The sequence below is a fragment of the Vicia villosa genome, linkage group LG7 (assembly GCF_029867415.1).
Source record: "Vicia villosa cultivar HV-30 ecotype Madison, WI linkage group LG7, Vvil1.0, whole genome shotgun sequence".
NCBI lineage: Eukaryota > Viridiplantae > Streptophyta > Magnoliopsida > Fabales > Fabaceae > Vicia > Vicia villosa.
In genome coordinates, this window is record NC_081186.1 from 47092013 (window position 1) to 47111152 (window position 19140).

The 19140-nt window shown below is 38.4% G+C and overlaps 1 protein-coding gene across 1 annotated transcript; it reads right to left on the reverse strand.

Annotated features, from left to right (window-relative positions):
• Positions 1–17606: 17606 nt before the first annotated feature.
• On the reverse strand, positions 17607–18563 carry LOC131618982 (protein MAIN-LIKE 2-like). Its single transcript, XM_058890129.1, has 2 exons — positions 18312–18563; positions 17607–18209 (listed from the first exon to the last, which is right to left on the reverse strand). Exons 1-2 carry the CDS (start codon positions 18561–18563, stop codon positions 17607–17609), a joined length of 855 nt encoding a protein of 284 aa, XP_058746112.1.
• Positions 18564–19140: the final 577 nt, after the last annotated feature.

Sequence of the window (19140 nt, forward strand, 5' to 3'; positions counted from 1 at the left end):
CATCTACACAGCGCCAGCTCTGGGTGGCCCGCATACGCCGATACTCTTCTGGGACTAAATGATTGGCCCAATCCTCAAAGATAGCAGTGAGCTCTCGGCGGATAATGGTGTTAGGAGCAGCCTTAAATGGAGATATCGATATATTCTCCACACGTCTAAATTGTCTCATGCACCGCTCCGGCAGATATCTGACCAAGGTGTTGGCCTCACATGCCAACCATCCGGAATATAATGCGAAGTGGTCGAATGGGACAACATCACCGTAATCACTGAAGGGCGTCCACTGGATGTCATCGTGAGCAGTATGATCGAGGTATACATGATATGACCCCACTTTCTGATTCCCCCTATGGAGGACATATCGTGCCGCCCTGGGCATGACTTCAGTGTACAACGGATCAGGATCGTAGTCGTGGATGCGTTGAAAGTATGAGATGATTCAGCTCTGAAACAAAATATGATAATATGTTAGTACACATTAACAAATAACATATTAAATGTGATATAATTAAAAATAAATGTATGATCGGTAAAATTGCAAGTGTACTATTTTGCCTCTGTAGTAATAAAGGGAAAATTCCCTGAATATCGATCTCAAGGACTGCGTGATATTGTAGAGTTAGTAGGAATTCAATTAAACAAAAAGCCTTGGGGGTTTTGGTTTTTATGATTACGAATTAACTTGCAAATAAACTTAAAAAGGTTGATTTGGCTAAATATGAGTAACATGCCAGGGTAGGTGTGTGCATTAACATATAACAATTCTGAACTTTTATTTCACTAACAAAATTCAACTTATCAATTACCGGTTCTTAAGGGTATTTGCTCCTAAGTCCTTAGTGGGCAAACCTTTGAACATTGAAATCCTAATCCCAAAGTCCTTCGAAATTAGTGATCAAATCAAGTATTATTATAATCAAGAACAATCCGGTTACTATAGGGTATCCCTAGTCCTAGGTGATATCTACTATAGTATAAAGGTATAAAAACCCTAACAATGGAGGTCAATCCTAATTGTCAGTCATAATTCAATCCAGTTGGTCCGACGAGGAAAGCGTTAAAAACCTTATACCATTAAATTGAACGTAAAAGAGAAATATGTTATTGAAATTCGGAATTCAAAATCATCACAAATGTTAATCAGGGACACTCCTAGCATTGGGGGGTTTAGCTACTCATATCATCCAAAGAAATTACAAAGATATCAAATAAAGACATTACAATAGAGATGATGAACTTTGATCTTCAATGGCTTCCGCTCATGAGAGTTCTCTGTTCTTCTCCAATTGCATAGGCTTCTTTTCTCAATCCTCCAATTCTTCGTGTGGCCAAAAAGATCCCTAATTCATCTTGAAAACTCTCCTAAATAGTGCAGACTCACTTAAGTTGGTTGGAAATCCCAAAAACACCCTTGCAGGCAAACCACTGAACAAAATCACAAAAATCACTGAAACCAGCGTCAAACCCAACACGGGCCGTGTTAAGCAACACGGACACCCGTGTTGGTCCACTGGTATTTTTCTTTTTCTTCTTTGGTCCTAGGCTTAGCAACACGGGCCGTGTTGAGCAACACGGGCACCCGTGTTGCACCACTATTTTTCCTTTCTTTCCATGCTTCCCTCCCAGCGCTCTTCCTGACACGGCCCGTGTTGAGCAACACGGCCACCCGTGTCAGGCCTCCTGAATCATGCTTTCTAAACTTCCTCGAAACTCCGAGTTTTGCACTGATTTATTCCGATTTATCCAAATGAGCCTGAAAACATTAAAACACACAACCAAAGCATAAAATGACAAATAATAACATCAAACACTAAATAAAATAACTTGAAGATACTTAAAAACAACGGTAAATATATGTGTGAAAACCACTGATCAAACTCCCCCAAACTTAAACCGTTGCTTGACCTCAAGCGACAATTACAAAAGTTAATGACCTTCAAAGCACACGGTTTTCATACATGAGATATCCGTCTGTATTGATCAAGAAACAGTTGGTTCGGCATTCACATGACGCGACGAGTTTCTGTTACCACATTAAACCTCAAGCTCCCGTTTCGGATACCTCTCCAACTATACTTTGCACTTAAGTCTCTTTCCGATTTTCCTCCTCTTTCATTCGGACAATCATATTAAGGCACTGCATTTCTTATAATAATCATCACCTGCATGAGACGAATCAAGGCTTCTTATTTTCTTTTCCTGGCACCAAACTAGCAGCATTTGCTACTTTTAATTACCGATGAAATTTTCAAACTTTGCAGAATAACCGGGTGAGGGTTACCCAACTTAGCGAGCTGATTGCCTTTTACCGCCTTTTCATCATTTGGTGCCAACTTTATATCTCTTTTTTTTTCTCAACCAGTCATCATGCAAGTGAATCTGAATTATGCCAGACTGTATCAATAAACTACTCGAGAAGTACTTCTCAGGAGACAAGTACTATGGTGCATATCTACACGTTAGACTCGTATTTCTTTTAGGGAACCAAGGGTGTTTAAACAAAACTCTTCTTGTCACATTATTCCGAACTTTCTGTCCTCAAACAATCCTCGCTTCATCTCTATATACTATTCCCGATCGCTCTTTAAGATCAAAACTCTTCAACAAAAATTAAAATTTCGGTCAAAATTTGGGCAGAATTCACTTTATGGTTTCACATCATACCAATAACATAAAAATAACATAAAAATAAAAATATAAAATGCAAAGAGAAGAGCCTCCCCCAAACTTGAACTAAACATTGGCCTCAATGTTTTAGAACGAGTTCGAGAGAGGTGACTCACAGAGGGTATTGCACTCCAATGATCACTTCCGAGCTTTCACTAGATACGTCCTCTTTTATTTCCTGAAAATAAAATAAACAAACAGAGAAATTATTTATTAAAACCGTGGGTTGCCTCCCACGAAGCACTTCGTTTAACGTCACATGGCTCGACGGTCCATTACCCTTTATTATGGAGGGTATTTCCTTTTCCACACCTTGTTGCTTGTCACGTCCGCAACCACGACCTCATGAAGATGAAAAGAATGGACTACTTTTATCTTCAACTCACTTCCCACATTCTTCTTCTCACCTTGCTCTTTCTTTTCCACCTTCTTCTTGACTTCCTTAGCCTTCTTAGGATTTTTTATGGCTATATGAGTTGGTTCCACACGAGAGGCTATGCTTGACACTTTTTCTTGGAGCTGTTTATACTTTTTGCTCTTTTCCTCACTTTCTGTCATACTATCAGAAGTTTGATCATTTACAACCGCCCTATGTCTCTTGACTCCTAACATCTTCAAAGTTACTTCTTCATCAAATGATTTCAGTGTTAGTGTCCCTTTTTCAATGTCGAAATTGCAGCGGCCTGTCAACAAAAAGGGTCTCCCAAGAAGGATAGGAGTTTCTTCATCTTCCGGAATGTCCATGATGTGGAAGCCAACAGGGAATACAAACTTATCAACCTCCACCAATACATCTTCAGCCACCCTGTTATACCCCAAAATTTGCCCACATATTTTTCAAGAAAACTCCAATCTGAAAATTAAGGGTCTCATATAATCATGGATTTTTATTTCAACAAATGTCCTAACATATGAAACACTTAGTTTTTAGAATTTTTCGTATACGGTAATTTGGCCTGCAGTTGAATTTATTCTTACGCAAACGCCAAATACTGTTTATTACTTCACACATGCTATTTATTTATTTACAGATAAATAGTACTGACACAATTGGTACAGAGTTAAATCTTTTTGCAGGCGCAGAATCAGGAAACTCAGACTGTACTGGTAACAAGTAGATTATTATTATCTTTTGTTTCCCACTAATTTTTGTACTATATTCCATTATTTGCAAAAATCTTTTCAAATCTCTTTTTCAAAAATCAAATCTCTCCTTTTTCCAACACTATCATACTCTTTCTTTCAAATCTTACTTCCACTCAAATTTTCCTTTTGTACGGAATCACATCATTCCCCAACGTCTCTTTCCTTCTTTCCATCCTATAAATACCTCTCATTTTCTTCCATAAAATCTCACATCAAATTCCAATTCATCTTTCAAATTCCTATCTCATATCTATTTTCTCTTCTTCCCTAACAAGAATGGTAAAGTGGATAGAGACACTGTTTCTTACAGTCATCACCATTGCTACGGTGATCATGACTTTCTTCTGCCTGCATAGTCCTGAGGAGTGTGGACCTGCAATAGTTGCACTCCCAATCATCTACATGTTATTGTTCATAGCATGGGTCATTAATCGTCATTCTTAAAATTTGCCGTATTTCTTATTTCTTAAATGTACCGTTTATTCGTCGTACTGTTCAATATAGTATGTGATATTTGTACTGTCAGTATTAAATGTTGTACTATTTGTCATAATATTGCTTAGTTACTAAGATAATATTTTGTGTGTTTTCTGCCAGTCAAATATTCCTATTTCTGTGCATTAAATGATTTTCAGGGTTATTATCGGTAATTTTGCCCGCATACCGTAAATATTAGTTATTTATTATGTCTATGTTTTTTTAACAAGTCATGTAAATAAACTTTCATTTTTCACATAAAACAAAAAAACAAAAACAACAAAAAAGAAAATTAACTTTGACTGTTGATTTTTCACTCTAACTGCTACATCAATACCTGAACAGTCAGTTGACAGCCAAACTGCTGGCAGTACAATTCTCAGTGTTTTGTACCATCAATCAAATCAATCTTTCACAATTCAAAATTCCAAGATTTTTGTTCAAAGAAGTCTTCTGAATATCACATGATTAGCAGAGACTCAACACTGCACAAAAATCAGGTACGCTTAACTGTCTCCTACACAAACAGTCCCTAATCAGGGTTTTTCTTGTTTTTACAGGGGCAAAAAGTTTTTGAGAGCTCAAATGGATTTCATATACATCCATATATCTCAAAGTACCATCATACAAATTTTCAAACTTCAATTCACTCAGACGCACCGTCAGCAGCTCAAACAGTCAACAGACGACCCGTTTGACCAAAAAAGTCAACAGACAGTCAAAAATGAAATTTTTTGTCAAAGTCCATATTTTGTCAAAGGATTCATCATTTGATCATTGGATGATCATAATTCATCAAGGAAAGATCAAAAATCAACAAAACCCTAAGATTCAAAATTAGGGTTTTTGCCTGAAAAGTCAACTCAACTTTGACTGATCATAACTCTCTCATCCTTCATCCAAAAAATTCAAACCAAAGCTTGTTTTGAAGGAAATTCAATTATCTTTCAAATGCCATTGATCCCATGATCATTGGATTCACCATTTGAAAAATATGACCAAAGACATTACAGGTCATTTTCAAAGTCAACAAAAAGACACTTTTTTCAAAAGGACACACAAGGAGCTTCAAAAATCATTTTGACATGAGACCAAAGACATTGGTTAGAGGACTCTTTGAGGTTTCCAAAAAGTGCAAGATCTCCTTCATATGACAAAAATTGAAGGATTTACACCTTGTTGAAGTTGGCTAAATTTTGGTAAAATGCATGAAATCAACATTGCTCAAAAATGTATTTTTTCCAAATGGGGCCAAGTTTTCAGCATTCAAACATCATTTCCATGTTACTATGGGCCTCCCACGACCAAGACTAAGCCCATACCTTTTTTTATCCATTTTTTGCATGATTTTATCTTACTTTAAGATTAAAATTAAAAGGAAAATGCATGGATAAAGGTTAGCTTACAAATCAAGCATGACTCACCTCAAAGAATCTTCATCTTTCTGCAGAGAATTGAAGGGCAAGGCAGGTGCATTGAAGGCAAGATGACTTGGTCAAGAATTCAAGCTTTTTTATATTAAAAAATGCAAAGTTTCAACAAAGGCAACTAAGACACATCTTAGCTTCATTTCTAAGCACACATAGCTTATAAATAAGCTATCTTAGTTCAGCAAAGAAGAGGACACGAATTCAGAAGCATAGCATAGCATATAACACTTGTAATCACTTCAAAAAATTCAAAGAAAAACTCAAATTCGAATTTGTAATTTCAGTCCATTTCAATACAAACTAAGCATTCATACACCTTCCTTAAACATCACTGAAACTATCTCAATCAATTACAAGCCTTGAAGCTCACTGAATCGAGCTACACAGGTCAAAATTTGTTCAAACTAAAATCAATTCGTATCTGGTCATTCACACATGTTTAACAAGATGTAGACATACTATTGAGTTTGGTTTGGGGTGTAGATCATTTCTGGAAACTTAATTGAAGTTTGGACACGTATAAACGAAACTACCATTTTAGGGTTCATAGCTTCAAATTTAGGGCTTTCCAAATTAGGCAAAATTAGAAGTTCTAAATAGCACCGTTAGATTCGCATGGACAAAACGAATTGAATGGTACCATCGCGCTAAATGTATGTGTGCGTTTGACCCTATTCGCTATTTTGCAGGTTTAGTAAGTAACCAATTACAGCGCTTTTGGTAAGAAAGCGCTATTAAAAGTCTTGTCTGAAGGTTGAAGACGAAGACGTGTCCCCCCCCTATTGGTTCTGACGCGCGCGCTTTTTTTTGAATATAACCCTTGGTTTCAGTGTTTTGCAGGCGTGTCATAAGTGATGTTCCCTCACCATCTGGACCATCTGATCTCATTTATGACTCATCCAACGCTCCAGATCACGCATGCACACCATGCTCCCTCACAAACAACCACACAGGATCAGTATCCTTTATTTCTATTTTATTTTCTATTTTTATTTTAATTTCTTTGTTAAATTAATTAAAAATAGTTTTAAAAATCCAAAAAATACACAAAAAATATTTTTAGACTTCTAAAATAATATACTATTTTCTGAAATAAAAATATTTTATTTTTCTTCAAAATTTCAATATTTTGCATAATTAATTAGTATATATTTACATATTTACTTTTTTATTATTCTAACCAATCAAAAAATCCTAAAAAAAATTGTTCTTTGTGTTAAATATTGTTTATATATTATAAACTAATTTTGTACATATTTTGAATAATTTTCTTTTTAAGTTTTAATTATTTGTATAATTATTGGCATAATTATGTTTTAATTAGCTTAAATCAATTTCAAATCAATTTCAAAAATCCCAAAAAAATTAGTTTTGTTTTAAAATTAATTAATAAATATTTTGTACATATTTTAAACTTAATTTCTAGGTTTAAATCTATTTTCATCTTTTTCTTCATTTTAATTTAGTTAATCATGCATTAATTATAATTAAAACCAATCATAAAAAATCCAAAAAACATGCCTTTTATTTTTCTTGCAATTTAAATTCCTAGATAAATGTATAGGATGTCAAATTCATGTAAATAGGCTAGTTTACATTTCCCGCACAATCGATGTAATAGCGTAGATTTACTTTCCGCACTTTACATTTCCGCATTTTAATTTCCAGCAAATATAAACTGCGTGTATGTCAAAGATAAAATTGAACCGTTAGATCACTAACTTCAAAGATAAATATCTGAATCCAATCACAATCACACTTGCACCTCTCAAGGTAAACCCTTCTCATTCTTTCAAAATCGAAGTCAAAATTCTACTGTTTTGAGTACAAAATCGAACCTTGCTTTTATATCCGGTGAAAGGATAGATTTTTAAAGGAAATAGGATAAAGACCTTACAACTCAGGGTAGACCTCCTAGTTTGCTTGCTCAAATCAAAACAAACAAAATTCTCATACACTGTTGATTTTTCAAAACTTTCAAAAAAAGACAATACTTTGTATACATCCAAACACGGGTTATTACAAAGTTAACGTTCTTTTCAAAACATCTTTCGAAAGATAAACAAGCACTTTGTATACATCCACACACGGATCATTACAAAATTCAAATTACAAAGGTATTTGAAACCACATATGAGCAATTTCAGAGCAATTGAAAAGTGATCGAAAAACAAGTGAGCTAAGCAAACTTAAGAGCCCATGGATAACCATGGATACAAAGGGTGGTAACACCTTCCCTTTGTATAACCTACCCCCTTACCCAGAATTTCTTAAAGGTCTTTTTTCTGTTTCTTTTATAAACCTTTCCTTAATTGGATAAAATAAAAGGTCGGTGGCGACTCTGTGATATTTTCAAAAAATGCGAAAGCATTAAGCGACAAAAAAGAGTCAGTTCACGTATCTCTACAGATCAGAGGTATGGCCCGGTATTAAAAAAAATCGGAGGTCCACACACCCCATATGATTTCTTAACGGTGTGATCAGTGAACCGTAACTTTGTCTTACTTTCACTAATACCTCCCAATTCAAGCTTTTTGAAAATAGATAGTGGCATTAAACTCACACTGGATCCAGAATCGATCAGTACCTTTTTGAATGTTATATTCTTGATAGTGCACGGTATCGCCACTGCTCTAGGGTCTTTCCTCTTGATTGGGAACTTTCTTGCTGACGAGACTATACCACACTTCTCATTTGCAATTTTTTGATTCTCCTCCTAGTGATTTCTTTTTCGCCAACACCTCCTTCATAAACTTCTTATACAAGGGCATGTGCTCAAGTGCTTCAAAGAAGGGTAGATTTACCTCTAACATTTTGAACAATGCAGTAAACTTCTCAAAGTCTTTCTCTCTTGAACCCTTCTTTGTCACTCTGGAAGGGAAAGGTAGTTTGATCACCGGTTCAGCGTCTTTCTTATTTTTTTCTTCACATGGTTTAACCGGTGGTACCACAGCTTCTGGTTCTTTTGAATTCTCTCTTATTTCCAGATCCACCTCTATTACCATGGGGTCATCTATTTCCTCTCTCTCTCTCTTGGTTCGATTCTGACAACTTTTTACTCCTTGTTGTAACTGCATTAATCTTCTCTTGGTCTTTCGAATTTTTCACAGTTGAGCTCGGAAGAGTACCTTGTGCTTGTAGAGTGAGATGATGTGCTATTTGACCCACTTGAACTTCCAGATTTTTAATTGAGGCGGTGGTGTTTCTGTGGTTGTTTCTCGTTTCTTCTTGGAACTGAGAGCACTGCCCAGCTAATTTTTCAATCGCCACTTCCCACTCTGCTTTCTGGGGGCCTTGTTGTTGTTGATCTTTCCAAGCAAAATTTGGATGATTCTTCCACCCTGGATTATAGGTGTTAGAATAAGGATTGTTTTGCCTCAGGAATTTAATTTCTTCAATCTGCTTGGGAGTAGCAACACAGTACACCGTTTGGTGTGGCCCATGGTAAATTTCATAACTTACAGGTTGAGCTTGTTGGACTTGAGCCACCTGTTGTGTACCTATGTTCATAGCCTTCAGTTTCTTTTCAACTTCTCCAGCTATAGCATCTTCAACCCGAATTTTCGAAGTTTCCAGCTTAAGATCAATGATTCCTTCTGGTTTGCTAGCACACCTGTCATACAATTCCAAATGCTCATTTGCAGCTATTGCTTCAATGATTTTGATGATGCCTGAGGCTGTTGTGAAATTTGTCGAGCCTCCAGCTGCTGTATCAATTAACTGTTTTGTTTTCATTCTGAGCCCATTGACGAATACTTGCATCTGTTCAGTCTTGTCCATATTGTGAGTGGGACATGCTACTAGAATTCTTTTGAATCTTTTGTAGGCATCTCCTAAGGGCTCACCCTCCTTCTGCTTGAAATTCAGGATGTCATACCTCTTTCTTATAAATACAGATGCAGGAAAATACTCATTTAAGAAAGCTTTTTCCATCTCTTCCCATGATGTAATGTTGCCCGCTGGAAGGGAATAAAACCACTCTTCTGCTTCTTCTGCCAAGGTGAATGGGAACATTCTCAGCTTCTTGGCCTCTTCTGTATGACCTTCGATTTTTAAAGTTGTACTCATGGTCAGAAACCTCTGTAGGTGCTTGTTTGCATCTTCATTAACCTTTCCGGTGAAAGGCTTTCTTTCGAGCTGAGTGATGGTGCTTGGATGCAATTGAAAATTAGGAACATTCACCGGTTGGTTGACAATAGTTAGTCTTCCTCCCGGTGTGTTTCTAGCACCATAGTCTCCGAGAAGTCTCTCTGGTGGAGGTACCTCGCCCATGAAGCTGTCACCGCGTCGTTAAACCACTGCGCCTCTGGTTTAAAGAGACTGAAAATCTTCCGGGCGTGGTTCGCCTGTTTCAAAGTCTGTCTCTCCTGTTACAACAAAAATAAAAAAACACTGTTAATTAGACCATTAAGAAAATGTTGAATAAACAGCTAAATAAAAAACGGTTAAATAATAAAGTCGAGAAAATTATAAAAAATACCTCTCCCCCCCAGATACGTCGAGCGACGTGCTCGTGGTAGGTAATCAGCAAGGTCGTGTCACTGGGCCCTCCCGGGTAGCCCTCCTCCTCCCCGTGTGGAGGGTCAACATCCGGTACCTCCTCTGCCTCCTGGTATGTAACTGCCTCCTCCTCCTCCTCCTCTCGTACCTTCTGCTGGTGGGAAGAAGAGACCCGAGCCAGACGACTCCTGGATCCAAATGAGGAAGTACCTTCGTCCATCTGCACGGGTACTCGCACACGACCCCGTCCCTGCGTCGACGCCAGCTGCGCCGCCCGCTCGCGTCTAGATGATATGCACCCCATTTTAAAATATCCCTAAGCTAAAATCATGTCATGTACCCATCTACACAGTGCCAGCTCTGGGTGGCCCGCATACGCCGATACTCTTCTGGGACTAAATGATTGGCCCAATCCTCAAAGATAGCAGTGAGCTCTCGGCGGATAATGGTGTTAGGAGCAGCCTTAAATGGAGATATCGATATATTCTCCACACGTCTAAATTGTCTCATGCACCGCTCCGGCAGATATCTGACCAAGGTGTTGGCCTCACATGCCAACCATCCGGAATATAATGCGAAGTGGTCGAATGGGACAACATCACCGTAATCACTGAAGGGCGTCCACTGGATGTCATCGTGAGCAGTATGATCGAGGTATACATGATATGACCCCACTTTCTGATTCCCCCTATGGAGGACATATCGTGCCGCCCTGGGCATGACTTCAGTGTACAACGGATCAGGATCGTAGTCGTGGATGCGTTGAAAGTATGAGATGATTCAGCTCTGAAACAAAATATGATAATATGTTAGTACACATTAACAAATAACATATTAAATGTGATATAATTAAAAATAAATGTATGATCGGTAAAATTGCAAGTGTACTATTTTGCCTCTGTAGTAATAAAGGGAAAATTCCCTGAATATCGATCTCAAGGACTGCGTGATATTGTAGAGTTAGTAGGAATTCAATTAAACAAAAAGCCTTGGGGGTTTTGGTTTTTATGATTACGAATTAACTTGCAAATAAACTTAAAAAGGTTGATTTGGCTAAATATGAGTAACATGCCAGGGTAGGTGTGTGCATTAACATATAACAATTCTGAACCTTTATTTCACTAACAAAATTCAACTTATCAATTACCGGTTCTTAAGGGTATTTGCTCCTAAGTCCTTAGTGGGCAAACCTTTGAACATTGAAGTCCTAATCCCAAAGTCCTTCGAAATTAGTGATCAAATCAAGTATTATTATAATCAAGAACAATCCGGTTACTATAGGGTATCCCTAGTCCTAGGTGATATCTACTATAGTATAAAGGTATAAAAACCCTAACAATGGAGGTCAATCCTAATTGTCAGTCATAATTCAATCCAGTTGGTCCGACGAGGAAAGCGTTAAAAACCTTATACCATTAAATTGAACGTAAAAGAGAAATATGTTATTGAAATTCGGAATTCAAAATCATCACAAATGTTAATCAGGGACACTCCTAGCATTGGGGGGTTTAGCTACTCATATCATCCAAAGAAATTACAAAGATATCAAATAAAGACATTACAATAGAGATGATGAACTTTGATCTTCAATGGCTTCCGCTCATGAGAGTTCTCTGTTCTTCTCCAATTGCATAGGCTTCTTTTCTCAATCCTCCAATTCTTCGTGTGGCCAAAAAGATCCCTAATTCATCTTGAAAACTCTCCTAAATAGTGCAGACTCACTTAAGTTGGTTGGAAATCCCAAAAACACCCTTGCAGGCAAACCACTGAACAAAATCACAAAAATCACTGAAACCAGCGTCAAACCCAACACGGGCCGTGTTAAGCAACACGGACACCCGTGTTGGTCCACTGGTATTTTTCTTTTTCTTCTTTGGTCCTAGGCTTAGCAACACGGGCCGTGTTGAGCAACACGGGCACCCGTGTTGCACCACTATTTTTCCTTTCTTTCCATGCTTCCCTCCCAGCGCTCTTCCTGACACGGCCCGTGTTGAGCAACACGGCCACCCGTGTCAGGCCTCCTGAATCATGCTTTCTAAACTTCCTCGAAACTCCGAGTTTTGCACTGATTTATTCCGATTTATCCAAATGAGCCTGAAAACATTAAAACACACAACCAAAGCATAAAATGACAAATAATAACATCAAACACTAAATAAAATAACTTGAAGATACTTAAAAACAACGGTAAATATATGTGTGAAAACCACTGATCAAACTCCCCCAAACTTAAACCGTTGCTTGACCTCAAGCGACAATTACAAAAGTTAATGACCTTCAAAGCACACGGTTTTCATACATGAGATATCCGTCTGTATTGATCAAGAAACAGTTGGTTCGGCATTCACATGACGCGACGAGTTTCTGTTACCACATTAAACCTCAAGCTCCCGTTTCGGATACCTCTCCAACTATACTTTGCACTTAAGTCTCTTTCCGATTTTCCTCCTCTTTCATTCGGACAATCATATTAAGGCACTGCATTTCTTATAATAATCATCACCTGCATGAGACGAATCAAGGCTTCTTATTTTCTTTTCCTGGCACCAAACTAGCAGCATTTGCTACTTTTAATTACCGATGAAATTTTCAAACTTTGCAGAATAACCGGGTGAGGGTTACCCAACTTAGCGAGCTGATTGCCTTTTACCGCCTTTTCATCATTTGGTGCCAACTTTATATCTCTTTTTTTTTCTCAACCAGTCATCATGCAAGTGAATCTGAATTATGCCAGACTGTATCAATAAACTACTCGAGAAGTACTTCTCAGGAGACAAGTACTATGGTGCATATCTACACGTTAGACTCGTATTTCTTTTAGGGAACCAAGGGTGTTTAAACAAAACTCTTCTTGTCACATTATTCCGAACTTTCTGTCCTCAAACAATCCTCGCTTCATCTCTATATACTATTCCCGATCGCTCTTTAAGATCAAAACTCTTCAACAAAAATTAAAATTTCGGTCAAAATTTGGGCAGAATTCACTTTATGGTTTCACATCATACCAATAACATAAAAATAACATAAAAATAAAAATATAAAATGCAAAGAGAAGAGCCTCCCCCAAACTTGAACTAAACATTGGCCTCAATGTTTTAGAACGAGTTCGAGAGAGGTGACTCACAGAGGGTATTGCACTCCAATGATCACTTCCGAGCTTTCACTAGATACGTCCTCTTTTATTTCCTGAAAATAAAATAAACAAACAGAGAAATTATTTATTAAAACCGTGGGTTGCCTCCCACGAAGCGCTTCGTTTAACGTCACATGGCTCGACGGTCCATTACCCTTTATTATGGAGGGTATTTCCTTTTCCACACCTTGTTGCTTGTCACGTCCGCAACCACGACCTCATGAAGATGAAAAGAATGGACTACTTTTATCTTCAACTCACTTCCCACATTCTTCTTCTCACCTTGCTCTTTCTTTTCCACCTTCTTCTTGACTTCCTTAGCCTTCTTAGGATTTTTTATGGCTATATGAGTTGGTTCCACACGAGAGGCTATGCTTGACACTTTTTCTTGGAGCTGTTTATACTTTTTGCTCTTTTCCTCACTTTCTGTCATACTATCAGAAGTTTGATCATTTACAACCGCCCTATGTCTCTTGACTCCTAACATCTTCAAAGTTACTTCTTCATCAAATGATTTCAGTGTTAGTGTCCCTTTTTCAATGTCGAAATTGCAGCGGCCTGTCAACAAAAAGGGTCTCCCAAGAAGGATAGGAGTTTCTTCATCTTCCGGAATGTCCATGATGTGGAAGCCAACAGGGAATACAAACTTATCAACCTCCACCAATACATCTTCAGCCACCCCATATGATTTCTTAACGGTGTGATCAGTGAACCGTAACTTTGTCTTACTTTCACTAATACCTCCCAATTCAAGCTTTTTGAAAATAGATAGTGGCATTAAACTCACACTGGATCCAGAATCGATCAGTACCTTTTTGAATGTTATATTCTTGATAGTGCACGGTATCGCCACTGCTCTAGGGTCTTTCCTCTTGATTGGGAACTTTCTTGCTGACGAGACTATACCACACTTCTCATTTGCAATTTTTTGATTCTCCTCCTAGTGATTTCTTTTTCGCCAACACCTCCTTCATAAACTTCTTATACAAGGGCATGTGCTCAAGTGCTTCAAAGAAGGGTAGATTTACCTCTAACATTTTGAACAATGCAGTAAACTTCTCAAAGTCTTTCTCTCTTGAACCCTTCTTTGTCACTCTGGAAGGGAAAGGTAGTTTGATCACCGGTTCAGCGTCTTTCTTATTTTTTTCTTCACATGGTTTAACCGGTGGTACCACAGCTTCTGGTTCTTTTGAATTCTCTCTTATTTCCAGATCCACCTCTATTACCATGGGGTCATCTATTTCCTCTCTCTCTCTTGGTTCGATTCTGACAACTTTTTACTCCTTGTTGTAACTGCATTAATCTTCTCTTGGTCTTTCGAATTTTTCACAGTTGAGCTCGGAAGAGTACCTTGTGCTTGTAGAGTGAGATGATGTGCTATTTGACCCACTTGAACTTCCAGATTTTTAATTGAGGCGGTGGTGTTTCTGTGGTTGTTTCTGGTTTCTTCTTGGAACTGAGAGCACTGCCCAGCCAATTTTTCAATCGCCACTTCCCACTCTGCTTTCTGGGGGCCTTGTTGTTGTTGATCTTTCCAAGCAAAATTTGGATGATTCTTCCACCCTGGATTATAGGTGTTAGAATAAGGATTGTTTTGCCTCAGGAATTTAATTTCTTCAATCTGCTTGGGAGTAGCAACACAGTACACCGTTTGGTGTGGCCCATGGTAAATTTCATAACTTACAGGTTGAGCTTGTTGGACTTGAGCCACCTGTTGTGTACCTATGTTCATAGCCTTCAGTTTCTTTTCAACTTCTCCAGCTATAGCATCTTCAACCCGAATTTTCGAAGTTTCCAGCTTAAGATCAATGATTCCTTCTGGTTTGCTAGCACACCTGTCATACAATTCCAAATGCTCATTTGCAGCTATTGCTTCAATGATTTTGATGATGCCTGAGGCTGTTGTGAAATTTGTCGAGCCTCCAGCTGCTGTATCAATTAACTGTTTTGTTTTCATTCTGAGCCCATTGACGAATACTTGCATCTGTTCAGTCTTGTCCATATTGTGAGTGGGACATGCTACTAGAATTCTTTTGAATCTTTTGTAGGCATCTCCTAAGGGCTCACCCTCCTTCTGCTTGAAATTCAGGATGTCATACCTCTTTCTTATAAATACAGATGCAGGAAAATACTCATTTAAGAAAGCTTTTTCCATCTCTTCCCATGATGTAATGTTGCCCGCTGGAAGGGAATAAAACCACTCTTCTGCTTCTTCTGCCAAGGTGAATGGGAACATTCTCAGCTTCTTGGCCTCTTCTGTATGACCTTCGATTTTTAAAGTTGTACTCATGGTCAGAAACCTCTGTAGGTGCTTGTTTGCATCTTCATTAACCTTTCCGGTGAAAGGCTTTCTTTCGAGCTGAGTGATGGTGCTTGGATGCAATTGAAAATTAGGAACATTCACCGGTTGGTTGACAATAGTTAGTCTTCCTCCCGGTGTGTTTCTAGCACCATAGTCTCCGAGAAGTCTCTCTGGTGGAGGTACCTCGCCCATGATCTCTTCTTCACTTTCGGTGTCTGAACCAGAATGAACTGTAATCACTTCTTCCTCGGATTCCAGTTTAGTTTGACGAGCCTGTCTGCGCCTTGCGTGCAAAGTCCTTTCAATTTATGCGTCAAAAAGAAATTCTGCTGAGGCCTTACCTCGCATAAACAGATTAGACAATTATTAGAATGAGGAACAAAAATAAAATAATTTTTTTTTTCAGAAAGTAAAATTTTAGTCGCAGAGCAACAAAATTCTAATTGAAATAAATCTAAAAACTGTATAATTTTCGGCAGTCCCCGGCAACGGCGCCAAAAACTTGATCGGTAAAATAGCAAGTGTACTATTTTGCCTCTGTAGTAATAAAGGGAAAATTCCCCGAATATCGATCTCAAGGACTGCGTGATATTATAGAGTTAGTAGTAATTCAATTAAACAAAAAGCCTTGGGGGTTTTGGTTTTTATGATTACAAACTAACTTGCAAATAAACTTAAAAAGGTTGATTTGGCTAAATATGAGTAACATGCCAGGGTAGGTGTGTGCATTAACATATAACAATTATGAACCTTTATTTCACTAACAAAATTCAACTTATCAATTACCGGTTCTTAAGGGTATTTGCTCCTAAGTCCTTAGTGGGCAAACCTTTGAACATTGAAATCCTAATCCCAAAGTCCTTCGAAATTAGTGATCAAATCAAGTATTATTATAATCAAGAACAACCCGGTTACTATAGGGTATCCCTAGTCCTAGGTGATATCTACTATAGTATAAAGGTATAAAAACCCTAACAATGGAGGTCAATCCTAATTGTCAGTCATAATTCAATCCAGTTGGTCCGACGAGGAAAGCGTTAAAAACCTTATACCATTAAATTGAACGTAAAAGAGAAATATGTTATTCAAAATCATCACAAATGTTAATCAGGAACACTCCCCTAGCATTGCGGGGTTTAGCTACTCATATCATCCAAAGAAATTACAAAGATATCAAATAAAGACATTACAATAGAGATGATGAACTTTGATCTTCAATGGCTTCCGCTCATGAGAGTTCTCTATTCTTCTCCAATTGCATAGGCTTCTTTTCTCAATCCTCCAATTCTTCGTGTGGCCAAAAAGATCCCTAATTAATCTCGAAATCTCTCCTAAATAGTGCAGACTCACTTAAGTTGGTTGGAAATCCCAAAAACACCCTTGCATGCAAACCACTGAACAAAATCACAAAAATCACTGAAATTAGCGTCAAACCCAATACGGGCCGTGTTAAGCAACACGGGCACCCGTGTTGGTCCCCTGGTATTTTTCTTTTTCTTCTTTGGTCCCAAGCTTAGCAACACGGGCCGTGTTGAGCAACACGGGCACCCGTGTTGCACCACTGTTTTTCCTTTCTTTCCATGCTTCGCTCCCAGCGCTCTTCCTGACACGGCCCGTGTTGAGCAACACGGCCACCCGTGTCAGGCCTCCTGAATCATGCTTTCTGAACTTCCTCGAAACTCCGAGTTTTGCACTGGTTTATTCCAATTTATCCATATGAGCCTGAAAACATTAAAACACACAACCAAAGCATAAAATGACGAATAATAACATCAAACACTAAATAAAATAACTTGAAGATACTTAAAAACAACGGTAAATATATGTGTGAAAACCACTGATCAATGTACCGTGAGGCGTGTGCAAGAGCCAGTCAACTGTCTGGTCCTTCGGTTGCACGCTTCATTCAACTTCTAGTACATGTATACCAGAATGGCGGCCCCCAATTCCACTAAAGAAATATAGTTAGATCAATAAAATATTTGAGGTATGTCATGTCCATGTAGGTTGTACTTTGGTCCACAAAGAGGGACGTGCCAACCAGAAATATAAGCCAACACCGCAAGACGCAAGCTCGATGGTACTCAACAAAAACACCATCACCCTCTGCCTGGAACTCCGATGCCGCCACCAAATGGTTCTCATAAAGCTCTTTTCGGCTAGAGAACTGGATATGTGCCCCATTTGTCGCTCTGCACTCATAATCGGCCATATATGGGTCCATACCAAGATAATCCACCATCCACTCGATGGCCTCAACCCGCTGTATTTGGGAATGGTCTAATAACCTCTCTCTGATCAGAAGGTGGAGCATACAGTCCACATCATGGAGGGTGATCGTCAACTCCCCAACAGGAAAGTGGAAAGACGGAGTCTCCTTGGGCCACATTTCGGCAAATGCCCCTTGCATGCCATGGCTAATAGTACTATATTCGGTCATGCATAACCCACTAAGTTCGGATCCAGCTACAACATCATTAAACCACTGAGCGTGTGGTTTAAACAGATTAAATATTTTCTGCAAATGGTTCACGAATTTTATGGGCGCTCGTTCCTGCCACAACAAAAAAACAACAATGTTAGTTAAACCGTTTGAATTCATTTCAACTATTTGTAATTAAAATGGTTAAATTAGACAGTGCAATAAAAAAACAACATTACTATCCCAAATATATCGAGCGGCATGGTCATGATAGTATATCAAGACGAATGTGTCTGAAGGTCCACCCAGGTAGCCACCATCCTGTGCGTCCTGAGCATCGTCCTGACCATCATCGTTGTGCTCAAGGTGAACATCAGGTACCTCCTCATGTACCTCCTTCTCCTCCCGACTAACCTCACGAGAGGAAGACGCCCAAGATAACCGACTCCTCGGTACAGATGAGGATCCTCCAGGCGCCTTATCCATCTAGACTGAGACTCGGACTCTTCCCCGTCCCTGAGCCACTCCTTGTTGCGCGGCTCTCTCGCGCCGAGATGAGGCTTTCTGTGTCTACCTCCCTTGTCTAAATCGACTGTCTGTGTTTGGTTGTCAGTCATTTTCTTGAAATTAAGAATCAAGTCAAGTATATGAATCAAACATTTGTTCAATCAAGCATAGTATAAAGTGAACATATAAAGTGAAAATTAAAAAAATAATTCAGAGCCAATTTCGGAAGTGCATATGCGAAACTGGTCAGGGCTGTTTTCGGATATGCACTTTTGAAATTACCTGTCACTTTTTACAGTTTCCATTTCTTGCCCTAACTCATACAAAATCCAATTTTTATCATACATACACTATCATTGAGCATCAATAACTTTAACCTACACCATTATCCTAATTTCTAACAGCTCTAATAACATTTCGAAGCTAGAGTAGAAACTTACAATTTTTTGAAGCTTTGAGTAGTACTTGAATTGAGCTTTGAGCCTTGAATGTAGCTTAAATGGAAGTTGTGGAATATGAATGCCTTGATAGGAACTTGGTAACAATGGGTTTGTAG